This window comes from Malaya genurostris, chromosome 2 (genome assembly GCF_030247185.1).
Source record: "Malaya genurostris strain Urasoe2022 chromosome 2, Malgen_1.1, whole genome shotgun sequence".
Lineage (NCBI taxonomy): Eukaryota > Metazoa > Arthropoda > Insecta > Diptera > Culicidae > Malaya > Malaya genurostris.
The window spans coordinates 303978429-303991331 of record NC_080571.1 but is presented as its reverse complement, the minus strand read 5'-3'; the positions used below and the strand labels follow the sequence as shown (position 1 = coordinate 303991331).

The window sequence follows — 12903 nt, the reverse complement described above, 5'->3', positions numbered from 1 at the left end:
GGTGCACACTTTTTTCTGACATGAACTGTAAGCTAAATCTGGCAACAAATTAACATAGAATTGTTATCAAAATTTTAAAAGTTTTAGTTCTTTCACCGTGGATTTTTTTCCTTAGCCCAAAATCATTTCAATTCTTGTAAAATAGCTTATCGATTCGGTTCTTGATTGTGGGAACCGACTTGAGGACCATGTGTAGTAAATTTCTACTTCCATGAATATCAAACAGTTATCCTTGAATAGCGTGCACCATTAGTGAGATTAAGATAGATAGATTTTCTTCCTTCTGATTGTGTTCATCTCGAGCATCAATTTGATTGCTGCCCTCATCGGTTTTTCCGAAGAATCCTATAATCGCCTGAACGACCAGCTATAAAGAGTCACAAATTCTGCAAATAATAGATTCCTTTTTTTATATCAACATCGAGACTTACACAGCATCGCTCGTTAATGGATCAATAGAATCACGTCTATTTTCGGACATTTACATTCACATATGCACGATCCGTTCGGAATCCGAATACCTACTCCGTGCTCCATTGTCAGCACTGATGTATACATTCAAAACCGTACCACTGTTGAATAAATTTCACAAAAGCTTCCCACCCACAGAGTGCAGTGGCCGGCTGGTGGCACGGTCGAATCTGCAACTGAACGCGGGATGCAAAACTTCGGTCCCGGATTGTCCCGGTTGGAAAGAGGAATTGAAATAGTGTAAAAGCAGGGAGAGAACAATTCGATGCAACTGCAATGTGCTGCTAGCCAAGACCAAGACGTGCACCAGTACAGTTCACCCTGCGCCACCCCTCCCCTTATTTTGCACAACCCGTCGTTACACGGCAGGAAGGTGGAAAATCTAAATAAAGTATATATTTAAAATTAAATGTGTTATGCTCGGTGTTGTTGCTCTTCGGGCTGACGGTTGCCGCTTTGTGTGTAGCTAAAAGTGAGACGTACCTTATCTCTGGAACCAGCGTATCCTTTTATGATATCATAAATTGCACAAACCACTAAAGCTGTCACAGCAGTTTCTTTGCATAGGACGGCGGCGACTGCCAGTAGTATCGTGAGCCCGAGCGCCAGCCAGTGACGTAAGTCAGTACACTGACGCCAGTGGATATGCCGGATGTAGGCGAGCAGTGCGAGCAGGTAGAAGACACAGGCGGTCAGATCCGCCCGTCCGACTACTCCGGCCACGGCTTCCGTGTGGATTGGATGGGCCGCGAACAGTAATCCGGCGACGGCCGAACCGTACCGCGACGGCATAATGTGCCGGGCCAGCTTAACGACCAGAACCGTGGCCACGCAGTGCAGCAGCACATTGACCAGATGATACCCGAGTGGTTTGAAGCCGTCCAGCAGGTAGTTGATTTTGAAGCTGGCCACACACAGTGGCCGGTAGGAACCGTGCGAGCCGGAATCGGTCAGCGGTGTACCCCAGAAGTCATTGTGCAGCATTTGGTACCAGCTGCTGGAGCTCAGGACGTCCGGATTGCCCAGGATCGCTCGTCTGCAAATTAAGAGGAGAGAAAGGAAAAGAGAGATGTGCTTTAATGATATTGAATCGAATTAGTATATTAAAATCACTTGAATTATGCACACGTCGCAGTGTGTGTTCATGCCGACGCACACCGGCCAGCAGACGTGGGTGCTGTGACCCAATTGGGTTTCATCATTTGAATGGTTATAATCTGTTGTGTACTTCAATCATCGTCATCCGATGATTATGGCTAAGATTGTCGATTTCCAGTGCCGGTGTGGCACTTAACATGGAAGCTAGTCATTTCAAAGAATATTTGCCGGTATTGGAATATAATTTGTGTCAAATCGTATTCAAAATTGGAAACAACATCTCCGGTTTCAGTGAAAATTTTACTCGCTTGGTTTTATCAAAATTAGTTCAGAATGTGTTTTGAAAAGATCCAAACAATTTTCTGCAAATTGCTTTCAAATATATAATCTGAAAATGGATTAAAAAAGCAAAAAAAGTATCACGAAAATTTTGAATAAAATTGTTGAAGGAATCGAAACTGAATTGTTGAATAAATATACGCTGCAGATAACCGGTTTCAAAAATTCAAAGCCAATTTCCAAAAAAAAACGTTTTTGATTTAGTCTTAAGATTAAAGAAAAACTTTTGTTATTTTATTTAAACAAAAAAAAAATTATTTCCAAGACGATGTTTTTAAGTGCCTTTCTATCGAAAACTGAACCGGTTATAACCATTTCAATTTGTGAGAAGAATTCATTGATTAGTCGAGCATTAATCAGGCAGCTAACCAGTGAAAGTGAAAATTATCAGTAACGAATGTGGTATAAAGTTATACTGAAATTGGATTAATAATTCTAAATCATTACTTCCAAATAAGTAAGTGAAATTCACTTATGCATAAGAGCAACCAAACCAAAAATCAGCTGCAGAAATCCTTACATAACCAAGATCGATTTACTCCGATTTGGATGAGATTCGTCTCAAGACTGATTTTTAAACATTTTTTTGCGAATACATTTTGTCGTGAATACAACTTACTTTACCATGGGGCGCTTTTTCGAAATTTACTCCCTGAGAGAGTGATAAGTTTTTGATCGTGAATATCTTTTGTTGTATCTAACGTATCAACATAGTTTTTGCTACATGCCATCGAAAATATGATCACAATTTTCTCGGATCTGTGGAATGGATTCGAATTTTTTCAATTTGAACGTGTATTGCAACAGCATTGAAGTTATTCAACAGTACACTATTGAAAAATCTGTCTGAATCGATCCATTTCAGCGCCAGCCAATCAGAATGCGTTCTGAGGAAGAGAACAAAATATGTGCTACTCTAGTGATCTAAAAGGTGATTTCGCCACTTTTTCTATTATTTTGTGAGCAACGGTTACAGAAGACACACACGAGAGTAACATCGGGCCGGCCACACAGCGAAACCACACCAGAAGCCTGCCAGCTGAAGTCATCAGTGTACACGTAAAGAACCATCTCCGATCTAAATACAGATCCTGTTGGACGTGACAATTCAAATCACTTTTCAGTTCTACAGAACATCATTAAGAATTAATTGAATTATCTCTTTGGTACCAAAAGCATCAGATTCATCAAAATGGAAGTAGCCAAAGTTTGCACCGCCACTAACACATTCAATAACAACTCACACAATGTGAAAATGAAAGTATTGATGTAGAACACATCTATATACTAGTATAGGGGTGTCATTTGGAGGGTGTTTTTTCTTATAAAGAACTATACTGGTTATTTCATAATATTTACTTGTGTTTCTGGATGTTTAGTGTAACTTATCTGAACTTTAGTTTATTTGTATCGTTTCATATTCTAGTAGGGGGAGGGAATGCTTGCATAATTCATACAATCGATCAACTAATTGATATTTGGATGTGCTAAAGAACATGTCAGTTGTTTTCGTAATCACGACATTCAGTGATGAGTCTGACATTACCCACCCGAAAGCCATTTTGCCGAAAGCCATTCCATCGAAAGTCATTTCACCGAAAGGGTAATTTCGACGAAAGGGTAATTCCGCAGAATACTTCAATTGTCTTAATATCGTAATTGGAATTGATTTAAAATAATAACGAATGATAGATGATAGAGTTTACTCCCGTTTGGTTGACCTACAATCGTACTTATGAAATAGTCCAGAAAAACTTGCATAATTTCTTTTTTGGATTGATTAATGATCCTCAGAACGAAATTCCCAAGAAAATGCGTTTAATTTATTAGTTACTAAGCATCAAACCATTTGCTTTAGCGCTTCTACTAGGCAAATGGGAGGAATAAACAGTTTCGGAAAATCGTTTTTTTACATTTTCTTGTAGTTTGACATTTTAAAAATATTGTGTCAGAATTTCAAATCATTTAAATGATTCAGTGAAAGTTACCAAGAATATTTTTTATTCACTTTTTGAGAAAAAAATTAACACGTGATTCTCTGAAAACCAATTTTACGATGTCCGTGAACACGACCCTGCAAAATCTACTGAACCAATTCATTTCAAACTTGCAACATACTTACTTGGTACAAAATACCTCCCCCCTACGTTTTTGAAATTTTTCCATTTTCATATTATGGTAGTTTTTTTCTAGAAATTTTCGGAAAATTCAATGTTAGATTGCGTTTTTTGCTTAAATATGTCACGAACTGTTAAAATATTAAAGTAATAACTTGAGAACGACGGAGGGGGCGAGAAATAACTCGTACTTTAAGTTAATTTAAGAACATTTTTGATTTCAGATAATTCTACGTCGATGTATCGTGTTCACAACGTGATTCTCAAACGAGATTTTAGGGAATGCTCTGTTACCGTCTTATTTTTTAATATTAATATACGGAAATTTAACTAAGTATTCTTTAAATGATTCTTAATAATGTAAAAAAAGTTTGAATAAATTTACTTATGCTGTTTCTCCGTTAAACAATTACAAATAAAGTGTTTTTTGATTCTAATTATCCCAATGTCATAATTCTCAAAACGGAAATTCGAATTGTGCTTGAATTACATAATATTTCTTGGTGTCAAACAAATGTTTAAAAAAATATACGTTCGGTCCCGCCGAATTTCGCTAGGCCTGGCAGCCCGGCAAGTAGCTTTAGGCGAGGCCCGTGCAGGTGATTTACGCGGATTTTCGAAGTTACGCGCTTCTTTTTATGAGAACTCTCAAAGTTGTCCGATTTACTTGTTTTGTCTCAAAAAATGCACGAAGCATCAAAATCTGGTGTTATTCCGACTCTGACACTTAGAAAATACGTTTCGAGATTACACAAGATCTCGTCGTTTCGTGCATTTCTAAGACTTTTGGCATCAAACAAATTTTTTCGGTGTCGAAAATCTAAAAATTTTCCATGGCCGAATTTTAAAAAAAATATTTTTTTGAGGTAACATTTCGATTTTGCTAGAATTTTTAAAGAATTTGGCAACAAACTTTTTTTGCATTTTTTTCTGGATACGGACTATGCTTAATGACTAATCGTCAATATAAATAAACGGTCATATTCATTGAAATTAATGTATTCCAATTTAGTTTTACCTGGTTTAGGATGGTTTTGAATCGAATTTTTTATTCAACTGATGTACATTTCATAGTACTATTTATTTAGAAATCGTGTGAATTTAATTTTTATTTTCAGTGTATGGCTTAATTCGTAAGAACGTATTTTGTACAATGACATGATTTTACAAAAAAGATTCAGCCTTTCAAGCAGGCTACTCTTACACATTTCAACACATAAAAATTAATCTCAGAAGACTTAAATTTAAACGACGTTTTTAGGCGTACTGGTAATGGTGTAAGATATCATCCTTGAAATGAATTGGATTGGAATTAAAAGAACGGATAAGGAATATTATATTAAAAGGATAAGTAAAACTTGTCGAAATTTAATGATCAGGTTAACATGCTTCTTTAGTTTGATCAATTGCATACAAGAATGCATCATGAAATTATATTCAATCACTAGCTGACCCATCGAACGTCGTCTCGCCGATTTTTTTTTTGAATTTATGTTTTCGGATAGTAGGACTGTCAAACGTATGCAAGCGTATGAGTAATGTCAACAATGTGTGCGTAAAAACAAATTCCGGCGCTTCTTTTCCTGATTTTAATCAATAAATCTTCCATACGCTTGGAAAATAAACCAATCAATTCATTCTGCTTAAAATTGCAATTCAAGAAAAGCGAAAATCTTAGTCTAAAACTCTTCCGTTTTCTTTAAAACTACTCGAGTAAAATTATTTCAGTTTCAGCTTACACTTCCACTGACACATTTGATTAGCAACAAACACATTCCTACATGGATTCTATAAGTAAACCCGCAGAATAGGAACCTTTAATTGAACACGCTAAAGGCAATGGATATGGAATGTTGTCGTAAAATTATTTATTTTTTTTATTGCTTTTGTTACAGAAATTATTTAGTTTTGTTTATTTTGTATAGCGCAATCTAATACAAATGCATTGAAGCAGTGTTGCTAACTGTTTTGTTAGGGGATTACATTCATAAAATAAAAGTAATTTTCCATCAAACGTTGGTGAAACATTGATCAAAGCTGATATTTCATCCAAAAAGACAGGCTTAACATTCATTTGAGAATAAATTATTGTTAAACAGATTGTTTGAAACTCAATCGTGTAAGCCACTTTGATAAACTGGTTGCTCTGCATATATGAATACATAGATCTATGACATACGTACCCAATAAAATGTACGTAATATATAAATCACCAACAAAAGTTAACCTGGTTTACTCTTGAACCTTAATGTATCGTTCCATTATTTTACTGATTACTTGGCGGCGATGAATTCATCAAAAAAATTGTGAATATGTTAAAAGCTTTTGTTGCGCAAAAATTAAGCGAATGCACCGATCGAGATATCATCTTTTGAGTCAGTGCATCGAACAGCGATTGTAGATCAGTCTCAAACTATAGTATATAAAAAGTGAACTACATATAGGAATAAAAAGTCAGTCGTGCACAGTCTTCAAAAAAAATATGAAATTTTACGTTTTTAGTAATTGTCTCCAACATAGTAGACACTGAAAATAATTGCGAAAAAAGTTATTTACAAAAAATTAATTTTAAGAGGTTTTAAACGAAAATGCTTCATATATCCGAAAATTTTTACGTTAGACCTATTGCTTCTTCGGCAAAGTTTTTTCTCGTTAGAAATTCTAAAACTTTGTAGAAGACATCGTTTTTCTATCTATATAAAAATTGTTGAAATAAACTTTTATCGTAGTAGGCTTTGCACATTTTTTATTTTAATCAAATCACGATGTATATTTTTGTGAATGAGTTCTCCAAAGAAACTATGTATATCGGATCAACGGTTTAGCACCTAGAGAATTAAGTTCACGTTTTTGTCGATTCAAACCACTGGGCTATGCAAAGAAAATATCATTAAAAATCATGTTTTTTTTGCAAGAACCGGATAAAAGTACTTTGAATACAAAAACTTAACTGGTTCATCTAAAATAAATGTTTTTATCCGATTATTTTATTTGCAATTGCCTTCAACTGTAAATACTGGAAGGACAACATTTCATAATATTTAAATATGATCAGAAATTTGAGTATGATTACGAAACAATTATTCACTCACACTATTCAAAATAATGATCTACCCATTTTCATTTGGCAATCAATAGCAATTCTTCTCAACCACAATATTTCAGCAACAAAATTTCATGGCACTCAAAACTCTATAACAATTTGCTCATTTACAAAATTTAGCATTGATAATTTAAAGTGATATTTATGAGACTTTTTACGTGATATAAGTTTTAAATATGGCCACATCAACAATTATTCATTTGAGAACGACCAACATCAACGAATAATGATACAGTTCGCTCGTACATCTCAACCAAGTCAGTCGATAAACCAAAACCGCTTACGTTCGGGACAGAAGAAATCAAGTACAGTATTGTGTAGTGAACAATAGAACGATCTCGAAATGAGTGAACCAAACGAACAAAAGCTACCGCCGGTACGTAAGAATACAATTATTGTTGACTTCAGACAGTGCAAAATTCGACCTTCAATACGAGAACTTGAAGGTTTGCTTAAGGAGCAAATGCATCTTGACATTAAACGTGTGCATTTACTTCAATGCAATAAGACTAATAATGTTGTTTATATCCAGTTCTATAAAGAGTTGGATGCAATTCAATTCGCTAAAGACAATAATAATGTGCACTATGTGGAGCATGAAAATATCAAGTACAACATTCCAGTATATATGGAAGATAGTGCTATAGAAGTGCGTGTGCATGATCTACCCTCATGCGTCCCCGATCCTTATATTCGCGCAACTATGTCCCAATACGGAGAGATTCTCTCTATCGAAAAAGAAAAGTGGAAGAATTTTTTCCCCGGTATTCTAAACGGCGTACGTTTGTTACGCATGCGCTTGAGGAGGCCTATACCTTCTTATGTGACATTCGGTCAGGATACAAGAATACCGTGCAAATCACTTGTTACCTATGACAATCAGATGGCCACATGTCAATATTGCCAAAAAGCTGTTCACTACGGTAAGCCATGTGATAAACCGGACAAGGAGACAACTATACCAAAGGACAACGGTGCTTCCTTTGGTGCAGTTAACAGCTTACCATCCAACCAACCAGCAACTGCAAACAATGTACAACAAGGCGCATCTACAGCAACTAGCAACGAAATCAACAACAATACCACGGCAATGGATGACGAGACGAACCACGAACAAACTGCCCCTCAATCCTCGCTGGAGGAAAATGGAAGCTCCTCTCCCCCTAGAAAAAGGGTGACAACGAGATCCAATCCAAAAAAATATTATCTAAAAACCCAGCTAAATCGGCCACGTAAAGCTTGTACGCAAAACTAACACATATGGAGTGATTAAAAAAAATTGATATTTTTTTTTATCACTCCATATGTGTTAGTTTTGTATCATTATTCTAACTAATAAGTGGATGAAATATGATTTTTTATTCATAAACTTGACCCAGGCAACACTCGTTTGTAGAATTTTTGGATTATGTCAGTTTTAATAAAATTATGAAATTCATGTATGCAAAGTGACGTATTGAAACATGTACATCCAGGACGGAGAAAATGAAATTGAAGAGATATTACGCCCCCAACAATGATGCAATATGCCCCTTAAAATGTCGATATAGAAGAAAAGCAGATAAAGAAGATATATTATGAATCAGAAATTAATTACATAATCAATTAATTACAATTGGAAACCAACATTTTTTATCCTCCCAACGCTACTTTTTGTTTTAATAACCGTTATAAATCTTTAAAACAATATTTTAACTCGAAGCATACTGTTGAATCGAAGGTGGGGCATAATGTCCATAGAGTGATTGTTATGAGAAAATTCGTATATCAAAGAAATGGCTTTGTTTCTCTAGATATTTACACTGTAAATAGAGACATTAGCACTGCTGAAAGTTAATTACTAAGTTGCAACCGACCATTAGACGTTTTATACGATTGAAATGCTTGCTTAGTCGAAGCAAAACCTTACATCGAAAAGCTATCTAATGATATTTTCAGTTTTTTTCATTTTCCAGCAAACCACAACTGCCAAACTTGCATACCAAAAAGATAGTGTTAGTGATAAAACTATTGTTTAGAAAAGCCTGGAATACTTTAAAAAGGAAGGGGGGCGTTTTGGCAGGCAAGGGCGCTTTAGAATACCTTCCCCTAGACATAATTAAATAGGAATGAATTAAAATGACAGCCAGTCTGGAACAAATGAACACATTCGAAGGTCGATAATCTTCCAGAGAGCTTGAGCTTCCGATTTTGCTTGCATTCGCCCGCGGGCTAGAAGCAGCAAACAGTCACACTCACACTGATGCACAATCCTACAAACACCGCACAAGAAAGTGGCGAACAACTCTCACTCGGCTCGTCTGCCGTTGTTCATATCGAGTCCGGAAAAGGTCGGCTGCAGACCCGGCCATAAATGAAAACCATAATTATAAATCCATGTGCATATTTGATACAATTATTCTCTCATTAAGTTTGAATCAACTCGGTGGCTACAGGATGAACTGCAGCCGCATCATATGGGAAATAGCAGCGGAAGGTTACAATAGACTACAAACCACAGACACACGCACGCACAGCCACATACAAACTCATTAGAATGCAGTGCAATCCGTACGGCGCGTCGGTTCCAGCCAGGATCTCACCGAGCGAAGGCAGACTCAAAAAGGCCGCCGGGCTCGCCGGGTCGGCCAGTCGACGTGTGAAGCACTTTTCATTATGCGAATACTGCTGTTGGTTTCTGTGGCGAGGGCGAAAATTTCTGACTCGAAAATTACACACGCACACACACACATACACACTAATGCGGACGGGTATCGGCGGAAATGGGTTATAATTACAATGATTTCCCCAAACGATTGTGGAGAATTGCACGATAGTCATGAATTTGCCGCGCCGAAAGATTTTCGAACACATGCCCATTTTGATGTTACTTGAAGGTTTCAGCCCATGCTTGAGATTCGATGGTCGTTGGCAAGATAGTACTTGGCTCTTCACTAACGTATACCTGTTCAACACATCGTAAAACTATACGATGAAAAGATCTGGCGAAGACACAGTCTGTGAGCTGGTCCATCGGCAGAGCACAGTGTGTCTGGAATATCAATCGGATTCCGAAACCCGCAACCGTCGGAGCAAACTGTTTAAAATTTCATATCACCCACAGTCGAAGCCACTGGCACTGGATTACGGCCTACCAGCAGCTGAAGCGAAGCTTTGTGGAACTCAGACCAGACTTCTTCGAAGCGTCCATTACTTATTCATCGCCGAATGTCGATACGTAACAGCAATCAATTATTTTCATAAGTACTAATTTGAAATTAACTTTAAACTTTTTGATTGCTTTCGAACCAGAAGCGAAACTTATGATGGCCGCTTACCAGAGCTTCGACAGTGACGTTTTTTTGGTTTCGTTGTCGACATCAGTTTTCCACCCGGTCGTTACGGTAATTGTGGTTGTGTTCAATGGCAAGCAAGTTAGTTTTTCGGATCGATGTAATAATGCCGTCAGTTATTTTTTTAAAATGGCAAAATCCAATTTATTTTATAATTCTAATAACATTGAAATTGAATTCGAATTTTTCAGCTCATCAACTGCTAACACGTGGTGTGCAACACAGTTTTGCTAGCGCAGGATGCAATCCTTGAACCATTTTTAATATTTTGTTTTCGGTATGACCATCAGAGCCATCTGAGATTTTTCCATAATCTCATCTCGGGTGCTGAAACGCGTTACAAGAAGCGGTTTCTTGAGTCGGCCGAAAGGTGAATTCGGTGGTTGTTGAGTGGTATTGGTTTCGTTTTTAGTGCAAGATTCACGAATTGTTTGCTCACAAATCTGGTCAAATATTGAAATATTGAATAAACTTCACTTCCGTAGTTTTCCCTTGAAAAAATTTAATATTTGGGCAAATTTAAAAACAAATCGTCTGCCTTACTTTTTAAGCTGAGAAAAGCCGTTCATTACAATAAAATAACCCATAACCAGTCGTGAAAGCACTTATATATACGAGGTCTGTTCAAAAAGTTCCCGGAATTTTTTAATTGCGCGCGTCTGGAGTGTATGTGTTTTTTGAGCTCGGCGATTTTTGTTAGTTTAAACAATGGAAGAACTGAAGAGTCAAAGAATTTGTATTAAATTTTGCGTGAAAAATGAAATAAAGTGTAACCAAGTGTGCGAAATGTTACAGAGAGCCTACGGTGAGTCTGCTATGAAAAAAACAAGTGTTTACGAGTGGTATAAGCGTTTCCAAGAAGAACGTTGAAGACGACGAACGCTCCGGTCGACCCAGCACGTCAATAATCGATGAAAATGTGGGAAAAGTGGAAAAAATGATTATGAATGATCACCGAATCACTATTAGAGAAGTTGCTGATGAAAAATATTTCCCATGAAATTTTAGGAACTTATGCACCCTACTATGTTTTTCTGGTGATATTCTTATATTTACACCCTCAATAGCTAAAATATTGTCTTGTACTGACATATTTCGTCCTGCACATCTTATGGTCGTGAAAGGGTCAAAACATGGGCTGAAAAGTCCCGGGCCAAACAAAGAGAACACGATTTTTTTGGTTCAAAATTAACTTTATTCATCAACGTAATCTTCATCAAAAGCAACGCAATCATTCCAGCGCCACTCTAGCATTTCGGTACCACTTTTGTAGAACGCCTCAAAATAGGCCTCAGTTTCAGCATTCGTGCAAAATTTCTTACCGGCGAGCATTTTTTTTTCAGGCCTTCAAACAGACAGTAGTCGCTGGGAGTCAAATCTGGCGAATACGGTGGATGTGGGAACAATTCGAAGTTCAATTCATATAGTTTTGCCATTGTTTTGATTGACTTGTGACGCGGTACGTTGTCTTAATGAAACAAAATTTTTTCTTTGCCATATGCAATTTCCCCAAAATACTGAGACCATCACCTTTTCCAGCCGATTTTTGTGGTTTCGCTTTGGACTAGGTTCATCAGTTACTTTCTACTCAAAAGACGATCGTTTTGATTCCGGAGTGATGTGACGAATCCATGTTTCATCCACTGTCACAAATCGTCGCAAAAATTCCGGTTTGTTACGTTTGAACATGTCCGAACACTGCTCAAAATCATCAACACGTTCTCAAAGAAAAGGTCCTATGGTCCCATACAACATTTCCTAAATATTATTTGAATCCAGCTTCCGGTTCCGAAATTATGGGGTAAAATGTGCAACAAAATGTTAATAACTGCACCAACCTTTCTTGGAGATGGCTAGACCGATTTCAACAAACCAACATTCGATTGAAAGTTCTTATGGTTCCGTATGAAATTTCTGAATTCTGTTTGAACCTGACTTCTGGTTCCGGAGTCATGGGGTGAAATGTACAAAACAAAAAATAAAACATGTGTACTACCTTTTCTCGAAAACTTTCACAGAATCAGATTCAAATGAAATGTCTGATGATTCCATCGGAAATTCCTGAATTTCAAATTGATCGGATTCCCAGTTCCGGAACTACAGAGTGATTAGTGTAAAAATTACAATTTCAATTTACTTACTCACTTTTGTCAAAGTTTATGTGTCCGTTTTTTACAAATTTAGATTCAAATGAATGATTTCATAATCCAATACAAAACTACTGAGTTTCACTTGGATCCGACATCCGGTTCCGGAATTATGGTAAAGTGCGTTAAAAAATTTTTACCATCACTCAAAGAGATGAAACAAAATACGTGAAAAATTTTGCAAACTGGTTTCAAAACTCGTTAGCTATAGGTAGTAGACAAACAAACCGACTCCGACTTTTCTTTGAAGAATCGAAGAAAATTATTGTGAAAAATACCACAGAATTATATAAGAG

General features: G+C 36.7%; 1 protein-coding gene across 3 annotated transcripts in view; it reads right to left on the bottom strand.

Annotated features, from left to right (window-relative positions):
- Positions 1-12903, bottom strand: part of LOC131430893 (protein O-mannosyl-transferase TMTC2) — a 720087-nt gene that overhangs the window by 399256 nt on the left and 307928 nt on the right. For all 3 annotated transcript variants that reach the window (XM_058596143.1, XM_058596144.1, XM_058596145.1), the window contains exon 4: positions 955-1507. In XM_058596143.1, coding sequence (XP_058452126.1) covers positions 955-1507 — 553 coding nt within the window. The remainder of the gene's footprint in view (positions 1-954; positions 1508-12903) is intronic.